This window comes from Garra rufa, chromosome 7, assembly GCF_049309525.1.
Source record: "Garra rufa chromosome 7, GarRuf1.0, whole genome shotgun sequence".
NCBI classification, from domain to species: domain Eukaryota; kingdom Metazoa; phylum Chordata; class Actinopteri; order Cypriniformes; family Cyprinidae; genus Garra; species Garra rufa.
In genome coordinates, this window is record NC_133367.1 from 30,805,355 (window position 1) to 30,824,609 (window position 19,255).

The 19,255-nt window shown below is 33.0% G+C and overlaps 1 protein-coding gene across 2 annotated transcripts in view; it reads right to left on the reverse strand.

Moving 5' to 3' along the window:
* Positions 1–938: 938 nt before the first annotated feature.
* Positions 939–19,255, reverse strand: part of LOC141339253 (guanine nucleotide-binding protein subunit alpha-11-like) — a 38,394-nt gene continuing 20,077 nt past the window's right edge. The window contains exons 2-7 of one of the 2 annotated variants that reach the window (XM_073844884.1): positions 16,225–16,409; positions 15,702–15,856; positions 11,103–11,231; positions 5,114–5,243; positions 2,472–2,625; positions 939–2,368 (exon numbers count right to left, since the gene is read on the reverse strand). In XM_073844884.1, the coding sequence (XP_073700985.1) occupies positions 2,178–2,368; positions 2,472–2,625; positions 5,114–5,243; positions 11,103–11,231; positions 15,702–15,856; positions 16,225–16,409 (944 nt within the window). In that variant the 3' untranslated portion in view covers positions 939–2,177. Of the gene's footprint in view, positions 2,369–2,471; positions 2,626–5,113; positions 5,244–11,102; positions 11,232–11,577; positions 11,707–15,701; positions 15,857–16,224; positions 16,410–19,255 lie in introns of both variants that reach the window. The other variant, XM_073844885.1, reaches the window with a different exon arrangement.

A 19,255-nucleotide genomic window follows, 5' to 3' on the forward strand; every position in this document is an offset into this window, starting at 1 on the left:
CTACATGAAATGAAAACAAAGCTAAATGAAACTAAATGAAATGAAACGAAAACAAAGCAAAACAAAACAATGAAACAACCAAACAAACTAAACTGAAACAAAATGAAACTAAATTAAGAAAATTAAACAAAACTAAATTAAAACGAAAACAAAACAGGGAAAAAAAACTGCAGCTTAACTGGCCTGGCACGGGAGGATTGTTTAGTTAAAGAAAAAAAAAAGTTCGCAATTTGGCAAACAATTCATAAAATGCACTAAAAGGTCCAAATGCATATGTGAAGAAGGCTTATACGATTAATTAAACGCAAGAAAACTTGCAAACGCACAGGTAAAATTGCGTATAAATTAGATCCTCAAAACACTTCCGAAGTAATCCGTCACACAAAAGAATCCTACAATACATTCAATTACTATTTTAAAAATAAAATCACGCCAACAAGTCACCGTTGCGATTCAAACACTTCGCTAAATCGCGATTTTCGCAAACCCAGGTTCTCTCAAGCCATGTTGTTTCAATAATACAAACGAAGCCAGTAAGACTGTACGAGTGCTAATGTGCGACAAAAAAAAATCAACGTAGTAAAAGCGATACCGTCATGGCCCCCGAAACCAAACATGGCAAAGAGAAACGTGCGACACCGCCGCCACCGAATACTTCATTCCTAAACGTACGAAATCAAAACAGCCCGTTGGGAGTCGCTTGACTCGCAGGCAAGAATTAGCGTACTTTTTAATCTGGCTGCACTGCGAGCTGAACCTACGGAAAACTCCGTCCCTGATTCAGATACCCACTTCGGCGTACCTATTGCTCTATCGTCTTCATAGAGTCCTTTCATTCTCCGCCCACGATTAGCCCTTGTAATGAAAAGTATGAAAACTCACCTGAATTACGTCGTAAAAGATCATCCCGCCCACCCCTCCCCCAAAAAAAACTAGAACTATGGAATCCAAAAAAGCGAAATCAAGCGATATGGTACTACGAAACCGAGAGCGAACTCTCCAAAACCAAGCAGAGCAGAGACCAGTTAAGAACTCAACCACTGATAAAAATGTTCAATTTCCTATTTGCATAAAGCGACGTCGACGAAATGGAAACGCAACTTCCCATTTTCAAGCGGGAAAAACAGAACAGAGCGGCGACAATCGATTTACGAAATAGCGAACGAAAAGAAAAGATCACTTGCCAATGGATTTTTTACAGCAGTAGAGACTCGATCCCCAGATTTCGTCGGGAAAGCGAGGCTAATTTACATATCTGGTCCATAAATTACATAAATAAAAAAACTCAATCGATTTCACCCTATATAGCACTTTTGCGTCGAGTCCGCGAACATTTTCAATCACTGGATACTGAGTAAAAACAAATGAATCGACTAGGAAAGGCGTTTATTTGATTCCTTCGGTCAAAGATTCAAAACGTGATGTGACGAAGCATGTAAACAAATCACAATCTTTCGGCAAATATCTTTGAATACTAGCTGGATCCCTTTAATTATACTGATTAAACACCCAATACTGGCAAACATCAGACTGGAGGAAACAGTTCGCCGCCTGAATGATAATTTTAGTGGGTACAGGAGTGAAACTGGGTGTTTTAGAAAACTTCAGAGCGTTTAAAACAAAAAGACGGTGGCTTTCGTTACTCGTCATTACGGAAAAAGTCACACGGTGTGCCATCTCTTCTCCAAGTACTCCAGTAGTGATGGGAAAAATCGCTATACGTCACTCCTAAAATAGTATTAAATCAAAATCACCTCCACCTCTAGTGTTATAGCATGTGATTGCACAACTAACACCTGGTTAAATTCAGTGACGCGAGGTGAAGTCCTTCAAGACGCGTTGCGTCTCCACCGAGTGTTTTCCGTCAAGTTCGTACCTCAGTTTCATTAAGGTAGAGCCCACCTACAGCCCATCTACAGAGCAAACGAGTGCTCTTTGTCATTAGGCACCGGTTGAACGGCCCAGCCTTCGTGTTTGAGGAAGATTGGATGATAAAGCTATCAGCTGGAGGGGGTCGACACTCGGGAAGAGAGGAGAAAACAGCCAAAGAAAAGGACTATGTGAAGATCCAGTGCCTAATGGGGGTGAAGGTGTCTCAGGTGTTTCTGCGTGTGAGGTGTGTAGTGCTTTCGGCCGTGTGTGGGCTGCAGGTGTCTCGCTCTCGTTCGGTCTCTCTCTCACACTAGGTTGTACTCTTTGAGGTTGTGCTGCAGGATGGTGTCCTTGACCGCTGCGAAGACGAAGCGGATGTTTTCGGTGTCTGTGGCGCAGGTGAAGTGCGAGTAGATGATCTTGTCGCTGTCCGGGTTCAGGTCCACGAACATCTTCAGGATGAACTCACGGCCTGCCTGGGCATCCCTCTGCGGACCTGTGAGACAATATAAGAGTGTTTTTGGAAGTGGTTGCAGTACACAAGGCTACCACATGGGGTCAGTGTAGGCTTTGTTTGAAACTTGTGAGAGGGTTGTTACCGTCAAATTCAGGGAAGTAGTCCACCAGGTGGGAGTACATGATCTTCTCCTCTAGAAGGTCCTTCTTGTTTAGGAACAGGATGACTGAGGAGTTCTGGAACCAGGGGTAGGTGATGATTGTGCGAAACAGCGCTTTGCTTTCCTCCATGCGATTCTGTGGAAGTCAGAAGCAAAAAAACCTCATTAAAAGGGCGGCGCAGCTTCAAAAGCACTGAAGACTAATGCATATCACTGTTAAGCATCATTAACTGTGGTCTGTGCAAGTCTAGCTGATGAATCTCTATGCATGATTTATGCATTTTCAAATTTACTCTATTATACTTATATTTTAAGGCTCAGTTATAATAGACAATTTCCAAATAAAACAAACCTATGCAAGTAGATATTAATAATGAGAAATTCTATATTTAAATTGATAACTGTACAATGAATGTAATATTTTTACATATTATAAATAAAATAACTAATATGTAAAATAACTAAAAATAAGTATGAATACATTACAAAAATCTATTAAATACTAAAAAATAAAATTAAAATAACAAAAATACATTAAAATGTATACATATAAATAATAACGTAGCAATTAAAAATAATGTATAAATGAACATTATTTGAATGTATTTACACATTATAAAACAACTAAAATAACTAAATTTAAAAAAAAATAGTTAAACATTAATAATTCATAATTATGTTAAATAAACAATTATATACATGAATGCATTTTTATTTTAATATATACATTTTAAAAATATATAAAATGGCTAGACTACTAACTAATACTAATAAACATTAAAATGTGTAACTATAAACATCAAAATAGTTTGTAAATGTAAATATTTTACTGCTTTTTATACATCATTTATATATAAATACCTAATACTAATATTAATTATAATAAATAGATTTAATAATGAAACCATTAAAATGATCAAATAAATGTACATGATTAATTTAAACTTTAATACATTATAAAAACAACTAAAATAACACTATATTAGTATTGAAACTTTAAATATATATATATATATATATATATATATATATATATATATATATATATATATATATATATATATATACACATATATACACATATACATATATACACATATATACATATATACACATATATACATATACATAGAGAGAGAGAGAGAGAGAGAGAGATAGAGATGGAGAGAGAGATTGATGATTCTATACATTAAGAAATTCTTATTTTGATTTAAATGTATTTTATTAATATGAATATACAATTCAGTATAAAATCTGCAATAACTAAAAAAATATTTTTAATACTAAAATTAATTTTAATAAATACATTTTAAAAAGTATTAAAATGTAATTTAAAAATGTAAATTTTTAAATAGATTTATACATTATAAAACATAATATTAAATATTAATTTGTATATAAAACAAAAGATTATATACATTAATGACATCTTATTTTCTTATATACACAAATTCATTTTAATATACACAAATATATTAAATGATTAATACTACCACTATTATTACTAAGAAATAAATGCATTAAAATGCATAAATATAATTAAACATTAAAATTGTTTGTAAATATACTTAAATTTAAATTTATGTTATAGAAACTATGCAATAACTAAAAAAACAAACTATAATACTAATATTAATTATGTTAAAAGTATAAATAAAGCAACAATAAAAAAATTATTTCCAAAAGTACATGAATTTGAACATTTATACATTCCAAAAAAACTAAACACATTATATTAATAAAACAAATCATTATATATTATTATTATAATCATTAATCAATTCTTATTTTGATACAATATAAAAAAAGACTAATATTACTACTATTATTACTAATAGATACATTAAAATGTATAAAAATTATTAAACATTAAGAGTTTGTAAATGTACATATAAAAAAAAAAATATATGCGTTACAAAAACTATGCAATAAATAAAAAATAAACTACAATACTAATATTAACTATAAACATTTTAAAAAGTATAAATATAAATAATAATGCAATACTTATACATTTTAAAAACAACTTAACATTAACTTAAATTAATATTAAATATTACTAATTCACATATCAAAACAAAATATATATTTACGAATTATTATTTTATTATATACATTATAAAAATATATATAATACTAATAAATACATTAAAATGTATAAATAATTAAACATTAAAATAATTTGTAAATGTACATTATATTAATATTTTATCCATTATAAAAACTGTGCAATAAAACAAACTATAATCCTATTAATTATAATAAACATTTTAAAAAGTATAAATATAAATAATAATGATTAAAAATAAAATAATTTTAGAAATGTACATTAATTTGAATATTTATACATTTTAAAAACAAATAAAAATCACATTAATATTAAATTTCACCAATTCGTATATAAAACAAAGAATGACATTAACAAATTCTTATTTTGATATATACATGATAAAAATACATAAAATTTATATGATTTTTACTACTAATAATAATACTAATAAATAGATACATTAAAATGTATAAATATAATTAAACACTAAAAAATTTGTAATTGTACATTATATTAATTACTATTTTTATACATTATAAAAAGTCTGCAATAACTAAAAGCAAAATAAAATTACCTCATTGTCAGATTCCACAAGGACCTGGTCGTATTCGCTCAAGGCAACCAGGAACATGATAGATGTGACGTTCTCAAAGCAGTGGATCCACTTCCTGCGCTCTGATCTTTGCCCTCCGACATCCACCATCCTGAGACAGAGGTCACAAAGTATGAGTAAAATAATATATAAAACACATAAAAATTAGAGATGATGAAGAATCCAATCTAGTCCCTGAACTGAAGTCCTTGAACCTAACTTATGTCAACATTTGGCTTTCGAAAAAAGTTCCCCACACACCATTTTCTGTGAAAATGGGCTACTTGATTTCTCAACATAACGATATATTCAATCAAATTAGATCTAAATGCTCTGCAATGCCACCAAAAACGAATGGGTACTTAAGAACGGAAACCACTTGTCATACAAAATTAGATGCATCTCAAAAATCACATGTCTGTTATCATTCTATTAACATTTTGGCAGGAAAACCATGAGGTTAATTGCATTACATCTGGAATCCATTCTCAAACATGCACAAATTAAGTCGTGACACTGTGTGGTTTCCAGGTAACAACTAGTTTGGATAAAACTCTGACTTTCTAACGTAAACCGAACAAGACCAGCTCACAACATGACAGCAGAGGTTTAACCTTCCCAATTTCATGCAAAGAATTACAGAAGTATCGAAACAGGTCAATAAGCACGTAATTATGATTTCATAACGCCGCTAGAGAGTTTGAGGTCTACTGTCAAGTATGGAGCAGGTCGTCTTCGGTTCTGGTAAAATGACACTGTAAGTGCCGAAATTTCACAAAGGAAGCAAAACTAACACACACATTTATAGAGACGCCACAAACAAAAAGAGAACTGGAGAGTTTCAGATGCACGCTGGGGTTAGTATCATCCATGCAGAGACATTGAGGAAAACAAACATGACGGATGGGGTGAATGAGCGAGGAAAAAGCGTGTTGGCGCTGTATTAGTAAAGCCCTGGGACAGATGGAAAACAGATATGCATTACAGATAATTGTAAGGTGCGTTGGGGGGAGATCCAAAAAAAAAAAAAGCTTTAATATACGCTCATTCACAACTAAGGTAATATTGAAGATAAGCTAAGCAAAATACATTCCTGGGTCTTGGAGCAAAAATCAATATGACAACAGTGTTTTTTTAATAGATTTTTAGGAATTTAACTTTTAAAATACTAGCAATTACACTTCAGATTCATTTTCGCCACATCTTTTGAATAAAATGGCTCAATCCTTTGTCTCACACCAAGGCAAATTTCATAGCTAGGATTATATGTATACTAAATGCATGTGATTAATAATCTTTTCACACGTCTGTGAAGCTATATATAGCTTTTATTAATATTTATAATAATTTTAATAATCGATAAGCTTTTAGTTTTTTTTGTTTAATTTATTTAATTTATAGTTCTTTCATTTTAATTTACACTAATTTCGAAAAACAAAAAACTCTAATAGGGTAAAAACTGTTTGGTGTGGCATAAATAATGCCACTTTTATTAGTAAATTTTAATAGTGAATATTGTCTGGAAGTAAAAATCAAATAAAACTGAAAATATAGACATGGTATTTAAAACGAATAAGGTATTCTTATAATTCAATTACATAGCTTTTTATACTACTAATTTGATACTATGTATTTTATATTATTATTTTTGCTGTTTATGAGTTTTAAACTATGTCAAACATCCTTTACAGATTATTAGTACATTTTAAGACGGAAGGTCTGGAAGAAATAGAAAATAAAGACATGGTATTAAAAATCATATTTATAATACTATTATACAGTTTTATATAGTATTTTACTTTTATGTAGCTTTTTATTAATATTTATAATATATTTCTTAATACGTTTTTTTTTTTTTTCATAGTTCTCTTTCATTTTAATTGACAGTGTTTACATAAATCTTTAATTGGGTGTCAAGAAACAGGAAATATAGGCATGGTATTTAAAAAATATCAATAAATAAATAAATAAATAAATAAATAAATAAATTAAAAAAATTACAATACTCTTACTTACGACTGTTTTATATGGTTTTCAACAACTATATAGCTTTACATAATATTTATAACAATTTTCATAATGAATACATTTGTTTTTATATTTCTCCATTTTAATGTACACTAATTAAAAAAAAACTTAAGCCTTAATTAAATTTAATTAATTTATTAAATATCTTTGTTCTTTATATTATGAGTTTTAAATGTCAAAATTCCTTTACAGATAAGTACATTTTAAAATTGAATTATAAAGTTTTATATAATTTTTTACATGGAAATAAAATGTATTTTTAATAATTAAATTTATGAATAATTGTAAATGTAATACAAATATAATAAAAAATAATACTTAATTACTTAAAGAAAGAAACGGTCCCGGCTAGAACACGCGGAGTGATACAAAATTGTGAAAGGGCGTTCCTGTAGCGATACCAGTAGAATATCTCACAGTTCTCAACCAATCAGATTTGAGAACCAGAACGAACTGTTGTATATATGTGTATGTAAATGTATATGTATATATGTATATGTTTTTTTTACCATTATAGCTATATATAGTTCAAATTATACAAATTTTCATAACTAATAAATGTTTGTTTTTACCTTTTAATTTTATTTTGAAATATTTCTTTTTTTTTACTATTATACAGCTTTTTATTTAAATTTATAATATATTTCTTAATACGCTTGTTTTTACATTTCTCTTTCATTGTAATTAATACCTATATAGCTTTTATTAATATTAATAATACTTTTCATAATACTCATATATATACACATACATTTTCATTTAGTAAACTATTTTACATTGATGTGAGCCAAATAGTACAGTCACATGTGTAATATGTTGCATTAAAGCAGGTCAGTGACCAAACCCTTTTTTGTTTCACTCTTGATGCAGACAAAATTGAAAGTGACTACAAGAATTACAAGCATTACAAGAATATGGGCCACTCCCATCTCAGCAGACAGGTAACGTTCACTCCTCCTAAATGAACGAAAACGTACAGAGACAAACTCACAGGAGACTCCAGCTAAAACTGAAGGGAATAATCAGAGCAATTCTCAGCTGTGCTATTTTTTTATTTTTTATTCCGCCTATCACACCTGCACTTGGGCCCAGTGAGGGAAAACATAAGAGAAGGGTTTTTATTTTATGTAGGCAACACAGTCTCGCTAGCTCGGTCTCTAGCGGCCAGGCGTAAAGCTTTGATAAATGGACTCCTTCAGGAGCTACAACCTAAAATAAAGTCTCTTCAGCCAGCCTCCGTTCCTGCAGGAGGTACAGCTGACCTACTTACGAGGATAAGCTCTCTTACTCTGGAGGACGAGGAGCCGGAGAGGAAGACAACTCAGCCTTGTTACAGAACGTTTTAACGGCTGGGGTTAAGGAGTTCAGTGTGTGACCATGTAGGTTGCTTAACCAAAACACTGCACCTGTATTTCGTAACAGGTTATCTGCCTTCTGTAGTAGCAGTCACCTGAAACCACAAGTGAAGGTAACATACTAGATCTACCTAGACATTTATCTGGAATGTGACATAACCACTTTCCAGAGTAGTCTGGAAGGGTTTGTTTGTTTTAAATACGCAACAAACATTCGAGAAAGCGTTATTTGTACGTGTCAAGTGCCGATCAAGAGGGAACCTTGTTGTAAGCAAAGTTATTTCTGGCGCCAGTGTGCGTAGGAGGGGTTTGACACGCTGGCTTCCAATCGATTTCCAATCGATGCCTCTCTTCAGAGGCATTCTCTCTCTCATCTCGGCTCTAAACAGGGGGGTTGTGGAGGGCTTCTTGTTGCCGCATCACCTGCCGAGCTGTAAACGTTCCCCCTTCACAGGCCTGAGCTCAAGCTCCTGCCTGTATGGTAATGTTCGCTTGTGTGCAATGGATTCTACTTTAAGGCCTTGAGTTGCAATGTTTAAAAGGGAAAACTGTGTCTGGTGCTGACTACTGTTGAAGAACTCTTACTGGTTTTACACAGACTCTGTAGTCTGGACTTTTAATGGCATTAAATAAATAGATTTATCATAAATATTGTTTTGTCCTTTTTAAAATGTAACTACCAAATACTGCTTAAAATATTTAAATAGACACTTTAAAAAATTTAAAAGGGAGGGGGAAAAGCCAAACTAAAAATGCAAAAAGGAAAAAAACAAAGACACAAAATGCAAATCCAACGAATAGACGGATACAAAAATAGCAAAAATTGTGTAAAAACAAAAAGGCATTAAAAAGTAATCAAATGAAAAGGAAAATGTGGAAAGATGAAGAAAATCAAATTAAAAAGACAATAACGACAGCAAAACGGCAAAAAAAAAAAATGCAAATCAAACATGACAAACAAAAATTGCATAAAAACGTAAACATATCAGCAGAAAGCCACAAATCAAATGAAACAAAACTAAGGCAAAAAGGGAAATCAAAAGAAAAGACATTAACACAAAGGCAAAAATCTAACAAATTAATCAGACAAAAATAAATCAAATGCAAAAAGAGAAAATATCTAACACAAATACAAAAAACTGCAAAAAGGCAACAAAACAAAACGGCAAAAAATAAATGCAAATCAAAGACAACAAAAATAAACAAAAAGGCAAAAAAAAATCTGAACCAAATGAAAAGACAAACAAAAAAATGCAAAAAGATGCAAATCAAACAAAAAGACAATAGCAATTGCAAAAAGGCAAAAACAAAAAACCCCAAACAAAAAGACAACACAAGGCAAAAAAAACAAAGCAAAAAAAAAAAAAAAGAATTAGCGAAAAGACAAACAAAAATTGAAAAAAAGGCAAAAACAAAACAAAAAAAGCCAAATCAAACAAAAATCAAACGAAAAGAAAAAAATATGCAAAAAGACGCAAAAAAAAAAAACAATTGCAAAAATGCAAAACCAGGATGGCAAAATAGCACAAATGAAATGAAGACAAAAACAAGACATGCAAATAGGCTAAAAAAAGTTAATCAAACAAAAAGACAAACAAATGGCAAAAAGGCAAACAAGCAAATCAAACAAAGACAACAAAGGCAAGAACCCCAAATAAAAAAAATAAAAAAATGAAGACAAATAAAATTTGAAAAAAGGGAAAAACAAGACAAATGGCAAATAAGAAAATGCAAATCAAACAAAAAAGTCAAATAGCAACAAAAAAGGCAAAAAACCAAATCAAAGGCAAAAAAGACGTAAATCAAACGAAAAGACAAAAAAAACAAAAACAATAGCAAAAACAAAAGCAAATCAAACGAAAAAAGACAAACAAATGGCAAAAAAGCAAAAGGCAAATTAAAACGAAAAGACAAACAAAAATAAAAACCCCAAAATAGGCAGACACAAACGAAAAGACAGACAAAAAAGGCAGAGGCAAAAACAAAGGCAAAAAAAGAAAATGCAAATAAAACGCAAGACAAACCAAAAATGCAAAAAGGCAAGAACAAAAGGGCAAAAAACGCAAACCAAATGACTAAAAATGCTAAACAAATCAAAATTCATCAGAATGAAAAACAGAATGATTAAAAAAAGACTTCATATCACCTCTTGTTTTTAAAATTTAATTGCTACACACTGCTTAATATATTTAAATATGTTTTATATTCAAAACTAAACCAAAAGAAAAGGCAAACCAAAACACAAAACATCCTTTCTAATGCATAAACAGTGTGTTACTATCACTCCCAAGAAATCTGGGTTGTGGTTAGAACATGGATGAACCCTTATGTCTCCAATCACCCTTCACTCCTCTGAATTTCGTACGCATAAATAACGATACAGACATAAAAATGGATGAATGTTAATGAAGTTAATGAAGCAAAGAGGTTAATGACTAAGAAGGACATTAACAGCCACTAACGGCACAGAAAACGTATTGAACCTCGTTCGTTCAACTGGCCGAAGTGGACCAGATCAACGCACTGATTCGCACAAACATGAAGACAGTAAAACTGAAGGAGGAGTCCTCTCCGACATTATGATCTACCTGAAAATGATGCTTTGCAAGTCGAAGGGATATTCGATAATCCCTGTGGTAGGGATGCGAACCCTAAGCACGTCTTGCTGAGTCGGCAGATACGACGGCTCTGCGATACGGTCCAAATCACTTAGATAGCTAGAGACAAGGAGAGACGGAGAGAGAGAGAGAGAGAGAGAGAGAGAGAGAGAGAGAGAGAGAAGGAAGAAGAAAGAATCAAGCATGGCAGCAGATCCCATTAAGAGCTAGTAAGGGATCCTGGGATGCGACCCCACAACCTTCTGCTTACTCCACTGACAACCCCTACCGAGAGTTCCCCAAAAACAACACTCTTTAGGAGTTGCAAAGAAACAACAATAGCAAAGGTTGAGCCCCGGGTGGGTGTAAGAATGCGATCAAGGAAGGCAGCAGTGCAGTTGCAGCAGCAGGTTAAAGGTCAGGAGACAGCGGCGGCAGTGTGGGTGTGCCGTGGGATTGGCGATACCTGAAGATTATATTCTCCAGGTCAAAGGGATACTCTATGATGCCTGTAGTGGGCACTCGGACCCTCAGCACATCCTGCTGGCTGGGCACATATCCCGGAGTCGATATACGCTCTAAATCGCTAAGGTAACTGTGGGATGAACCGGTGAGAAACAAGCATGTACATGTGTATATATACAACTATACAAGCAGACCCACACGGAAACTGTTAACTTTTCATATTTTCCATGCAGTTTTGGTATACATACGGTAGAGGTCAAAAGTTTACACCCTCTTTTAGAATCTGCAAAATGTTAATTTTACCAAAATAAGAGGGATCATACAATACAAAATGCATGTTATTGATTATTTAGTACTGACCTGAATAAGATTTAGATAGTCCACAAGAGAAAGTAAGTGTTGAGTTTATAAAAATGACCCGGTTCAAAAGTTTACAAAAAAAAAGTTGATTCTTAATACTTTGTTGTTACCTTTTTTTGATTAGTGATAGTTTATGAGTCCCTTGTTTGTTCTGAACAGTTAAACTGCTCGCTGTCCTTCAGAAAAGTCCCTCCATTCTTTGGTTTTCCAGCTTTTTTGTGTATTTGATCCCTTTCCAATAATGACTGTATGATTTTGAGATCCATCTTTTCACACTGAGGACAACTGAGGGACTCATATGCAACTATTACAGAAGGTTCAAACACTCACTGATGCTTCAGAAGGAAAACCAATGCATTAAGAGCTGGGGGTGAAAACCTTTTGAATTTGATGATCAGGGTAAATTTTACTTATTTGTCTTCTGGGAAACACGTAAGTGTCTTCTGTAGCTTCTGAAGGGCAGTACTAAATTAAAAACTATGATATTAAGGCAAAAATAAGAGAAATGTACCCATCTCCATTCTGCTCAAAAGTTTTCACCCTCCTGGTCTTAATGCATGTTTTTTCCTTCTGGAGCATCAGTGAGAGTTTGAACCTTCTGTAATAGCTGCATATGAGTGTCTCAGTTGTCCTCAGTGTGAAAAGATTGATCTCAAAATCACAGTCATTGTTGGAAAGGGTTCAAATACACAAAAATGCTGGGAAACCAAAGAATTTGTGGGACCTGAAGGGTTTTTCTGAAGAACAGCGGACAGGACAAACAAGGGGCTCATGAACAACTATCACCAAAAAAAAAAAAAAAAAAAAAAAACAGCTGTGGATCATTCAGGTAATGTACGGATGTAAACTGTTGAACAGGGTCATTTTTATAAATTCAATTATTATTTTCTCTTGTGGATTATGTGTAAATATCTTTTATGTGAAATATCTTTTTCAGGTCAGCACTTAATAAACAATAACATGCATTTTGCATGATCACTCTTATTTTGGTAAAATAATTAACATTTTGCAGATTCTGAATAGGGGGGTGTAAACAAACAATTTGACATCCTCATTGCTCCAAACCTGTCTGATTTTCTTTTCTGTAACACAAAAGAAAATGTACAGAATTTTTATGCTGCTTTTTTTTCTTATTGAAACTTGTCAGACTTAGGTTACAGGCCACAGTACGTCAGTGTCGAGTCAAACCTGGCACAAGGCACTTTTAACATGAGTGCGAATGAGATTTAAGGGGATTTTCAGACCTGCATTTTGTTTGCTTTTTCCGAAACAGGGATTAAAATGTTACAATAGGTGTGTTTGACTTTGGCTGCGGCTGGACTTCACTGAACGGCGAGCTTTGCCACTTGGCATGAAGTCGGAGACATGAAGTCGAGACATTCTGCTTCCCGGAGTGACGCTTATGCAGTGTTTGCATACTTTATCACATATGAAGTGGATTAGATACGATATTTGTCTAATACATAGACATTTCATGTGCTCGTATATGCAAAAACAAACTAACCAAGCGAGAAAACAAACCAGGTTTAAAGCTACAGCAGAGGGGACTTTTATTTATTTTTAGTTTTTTTAAATAGTAAAGCAAACTTCTGTATTTTTTCTTTTCAAAAACAAATTGTATGACTCCAGAAGACACTGCACAAGCTACTTATATGGCATATTTTTGCTCAGGGCCCTATGAACTCCAGGATGCAGAAAATGCAGAAGAATCATGGAATTCAATCATATAAATTTTATTCACTGTATAACACAGAATGTCATGGAATTTGCCAAATTTTGGCTGAATAAATCAAAAGTAGGTCAGTACACTGAAATCCAAACATGATATAGACTAGTGTCTGTGAATATTAAGTCACAGAAATTCTATTTAAATGTGAATCCAGCATGTTCTGTGTGCCTCTGCGTGAATGAATGGTACAGACACACTGTTTCGTTTACTACACACATACTTAGGCCAGGGAATATTAAGCAGAACAATTATTTACCAGAATTTATTTACCAGATAAATGTAAATAAATTTTTTTTAAATAAAAATCAATTAGAGATGCTTTTGATTATTAAATTTAATGAAACTATTAAAATGGAATCCAGAAAATTAATGGATAACAGAATTTGGTCAAAATAAAACTGAATTTGAGGAAAAAAAACATTTCAGATTAAGGCCTTAATAAAACGTAACTAAATTATTAAAACCAGAAAAAAAAAAAAAAAAACAGAAAAAGAATTTTGAAAAAATAAAACTGATTATATTGTATTCAAACAGAGCAGTGTGAACATTCTTTGAAATTTCTCCTTTTTTGTTTACGGAAAAAGAAAAAAAAAAAATTCACGTTTGGAACAAGATGAAGATAAATTTAATTTCTGAAAACTTTTTAGCTCGCTATAAGCTTTTATTGTATTCAAACAGAGCAACCTGAACATTCTTTAAAATTTCTCCTTTCATGTTTTATGGAAAAGAACAATTTCACAAGTTTGGAAACCAGATGACGACAAACTGAATTTTTGAGAGCGTTTTAGCTCACTATAAACTTCTACTGTATCAAAAAGGAGCAGCCTGAACATTTAAAAATTCTCCTGTGTTTTGCGGAAAAATAAAAATTTCACAAGTTTGGAAAAAGACAACGATGAAAAAATAAATTAAAGTTTTAGCTCACTGTAAGCTTTTACTGTGTTCAAACAGAGCAACATAAACATTCTCTGAATTTTTTAATTTCACGTTTTACGGAAAAAGAACTGGAACATGATGAAGAATAGAAAAGTAATTTTTTAAAAACTTTTTAGCTCACTGTATTCAAACAGAGCAGTTCAAACATTCTTCTAAATTGTACCCTTTGTGTATTACAGATAAAGAAAATTTTTACTTTTTGAGAACTTTTTGGCTCACTATAAGCTTTTATTGTATTCAAACAGAGCAGCGTGAACATTCCTTAAAATTTCTTCTGTGTTTTATGGAAGAAGAAAATTTCACAAGTTTGGAACAAGATGAATTCAATTTTTGAGAGCTTTTTTGCTCACTATAAACTTACATTGTGTTCAAACAAGGCAGTGTGAACATTGTTTGAAAATTTTCCCTTTGTTTTTTACGGATAAACAAATTTCACAAGTTTGGAACAAGATAAAGATAAATTTAATTTTTGAGAGCTTTTTAGCTCACTATAAACTTTTATTGTATTCAAATAGAGCAGCTTGAACATTCTTTGAAATGTCTCCTTTTGTGCTTTACGGAAAAAGAAAAATTAGACAAGTTCTGAACGAGATGAAGATAAAAATGTAACTTTTGAGAAAGAGTGTAGATTCCGTGTGGGTAAAACAAACTAATTACACCATTTACTGCCACATTCACACCAAGAATGATAATTATGACTTAAACTATAACTCTGAGAATATGAAGGTCCACACTACAGTTTAAAAAAACATGATAACTTTTGAAAGATTAAAAAAAAAAAAAAAAAAAAAAAACACTGAGCCAATTAGATTAGTCCGACTTTTAAGGAGCTTGCACATTTAAAGAAGTCAGCAAAACTCAAGAATGATTATAATAAACAAAACATTATCAACCATTGGTGTGGATGCTGATATAGTTATCATTACAGTTATCTTTAAAGATATCATTCTTAGTGCAAACAGGCCATAATACTGCATCTATACATGTACGATATGTTTCCAGCTGACCGCAAGAAGAGGTGTAGCATTTGACAACTCAATTAAAAGCAATAAAGTTAAAAGCAGCTAATGGCTAATGACAGCACACGCACACACACTTACTATTTAGTGGAGTCAGAGAGCTGGTACTCTCGCCTGCGGTCATAGGCTTCCTGGATGCCTGGATCCGCCCAGAGCATCTTTATTGCATTGACATAGGGCTGGTCAAAGGAGCAAACCTTCTCGACGTCGACCTCTCGCACCAGCAGAGCATTGTTCTGTGGATAAAGACATTAAACAGCCCATTTAATGACTTAACAGCTGTGTAATACTAATGACTTCCAGCGGGGTTTCGAACCAGCTAGGTCAAAAGTTGCTGAGTTAAAGTTTAAGGATTGTCTTTAAGAAATATTAACGATTCTTCAAAACCAAAACATGAAAATAATTAACTGTAATCCTGTGCTGAAGAAAGACAGCTGACCGTGGCGTGACAGCAATAAAATTTACAAGCGAGGCTCGTAGTGCTTTTTATAGCCACGTTTATGGCCTATCTGGGTTTGATTTGCATCTCGACGTGCACTCTGGGCATCAAAGAGATGATTACAGCGCAGTGACGACCAGGGATTGTTCAGCGCGCAGCAGTCACCTTGTTCTCTTCGTATTTGAACGGGATCTTGAGGTTCTCTGTGGCACGGATCATGGACTGCATGGAGGTGAAGATGTTCTGGTAGACGAGTTTGGTGAAGCCACGCTTGTCCTCGTCAGTGTAGCCTGCCCCGTGGATGATGCGCATCTGTTTGATGAACGTACTCTTGCCGCTCTCGCCCGTGCCTGAGGATGACAAAACAACAACAACGTTGGAACAGGGTTAGATCATATTTTGGCTTCAGATTCATATCAGCCTCTGGACTTTTTAGAGCAGCAAGGATATCAAAGTTTATCTGGAGCTTTTTCGCATTTGGCTCCAGTTTGGATTTAGCAATTGCAAAGGCAACACTTGCGAAGACTCCGGATGATGCCAAAATTATAAGGATAATAGTTTTGTATGTTGATTCATTCACAAGTTGTAACTGCTGCTTAACACATTTGTTGTTTGCTTAACGGAAAACAATGTTAACTAACATGTGCATTTGGCAGTAATACACAGCTATAATGTCTTTCTTCGATATTAATCTCTGGCTAATAACAGAAGACTTCCTAATTGTAACATTAAAACAACTATTTTTGGTTAAGCTACTTTGAAAGGATGTTATGAAAAAATATTATACAAAAACCTATGCATACTAAATTGAAACCATTTATTTAGTAACTAATTAAATTAAATACTTAATTAATCCTTTAAGACCTGAAGGCATTTTCACCTGACTGACGCACATAAAAATAATGGTAACACTTTACAATAAGGTTCATTAGTTAACATTATTTAACTACATTAGTTACATGAGCTTTTATTAATCTTAGTTAAATGTTAATTTCTGCATTTACTAATGCATTATTAAAATCACAAGTTGTGTTTGTTAACATGAACTAACATGTATTGAACTAACATGAACAAACAATGAACGACTGTATTCATCAACTAACATTAACAAAGATTATTAAAAATTGCAATAAATGTTTTGTTAATTATACGCTCATGTTAGTTAATACATTAATGTTAACAAATGACACCTTATTGTAAAGTGTTACCAAAATAATGAGTCATAACTTCGAAACTGTAGCAAAGAGAGATAAAAGGCAGATATCATTTAATAGAAAACTTTCTGTATTTTTAGGTACAAAAACGTTTACATTTGGACATTCTCATGCTGAGAAACATTTGTGTGCTTAAGGAAAATTTTACATATCTGATATTCAATATCTCAGGAAAGGAATAAGGTAGGAGAAAACTTATTTTTGGTCATGTTCTATATCACGTTAGCTGTATCTTTTTCAAATTTTGTGGTGATGGCATAAAGTATCCAAAAGTTACACCGTTTAATAATTTAGCCCTTGACAACCTTAAAGGAACACTCCACATTTTTTGGAAATGGGCTCATTCTCCAACTCCCCCCCGAGTTAATAAGTTGATTTTTACCGTTTTGAAATCCATTCAGCCGTTCTCCTGTTCTGGTGATATCACTTTTAGCATAGCTTAGCATAGATCATTGAATCCTATTAGACCAATAGCATCACGTTCAAAAATGACCAACGAGTTTCGGTATTTGTCCAATTTAAAACTTGACTCTTCTGCAGTTATATCGTGTACTTAGACCAGTGAAAATGTAAAGCTGATAAGATTAGGAACTACACTCCCATTCCGGCGTAATAGTCAAGGAAGTTTGCTGCCGTAATAAGGCTGAAGCAGGAGCAGTAATACCACGCAGCACATGTGCAAATGCTAAACTAGCTGGGAACTCATTTCTGATAATACTCCGCCTGCTTCGACCATATTACGGCAGCAAACTTCCTTGACTATTACGCCGGAATGGGAGTGTAGTTCCTAATCTTATCAGCCTAGAAAATCGCAGCTTTACATTTTCACTGGTCTTAGTACACGATATAACTGCAGAAGAGTCAAGTTTTAAATACAACAAATATGGAAACTTGTTGGTCATTTTTGAACGCGATGCTATTGGTCTAATAGGATTCAAAGATCTATGCTAAGCTATGCTAAAAGTGATATCGCCAGAACAGGAGAGCGGCTGAATGGATTTCAAAACGGTAAAAATTTACTTATTAACTCGGGGGGAGTTGGAGAATGAGCCTATTTCCAAAAAAAGTGGAGTGTTCCTTTAAGACAACTGTTGTTTTCTGAGTAAAACGCACAAAAATAATGACTCATAACTCAAAAACTGTAGCAAAGAGAGATAAAAGGGAGATATCATTTGATAGAAAACTTTCTGTATTTTGAGGCACAAAAACTTCTTTACATTTGGACATTCTAATGCTGAGAAATAGGCCATAAAATGTAATAAAAATCTGTCAAGGAAAATTTTACATAGCCATCTTATTTGATATTCAATATCTCAGGAAAGGAACAATGTAGGGGGAAAATATTTTTTGGAGATGTTCTCCATCATGTTAGGTGTAGGGATGCTCATATTGACCGTTTAACCGTTAACCGACAGTAAGAATTTTAACCGATTATTACTATCAGTTAAACGGTTTAAAAGGGTTTTTTTCTATTATTTATTTTTTTTTTTACGTTTGCTGCATGGTGAAAGAAATAATGCTATTTGTAAGTTATCTGTTTACTCACGCGCGCGTGTCGACACGTGCAGTGTGGCTGTACAGACATATTTCGCTTCACCTTTACTTAGTTAACAGATGTAGTATATGCAACTCAATGGCAAGTGGCGTTATTGGGTTATCAGAGAGTGAATCCGTGAGTGAATGTATTCAAATTCTGAATGAATTATAGTCTAGAAAGTGCGCAATAGGCGCTGCCGTTACAATCACTGGAAAGCTATCACTCATCCTAGAGTAGTTCATCGCAATCTCATAAAGTTATTAAAAAGTAATAAAATAACCTTTACACTGCACAATTAATCTCTTATTTATATAATGCCAACACTTTCTTTGTTTTAATAAAAGAGTTCGCGAAAGTTTAGAAATCAGCAAAACTGAAACCGGCACTTTGGTTGGTGAGTGGATTGTAACATAGCCTCCTCTGATTGGCCACAGTGATAATCAAA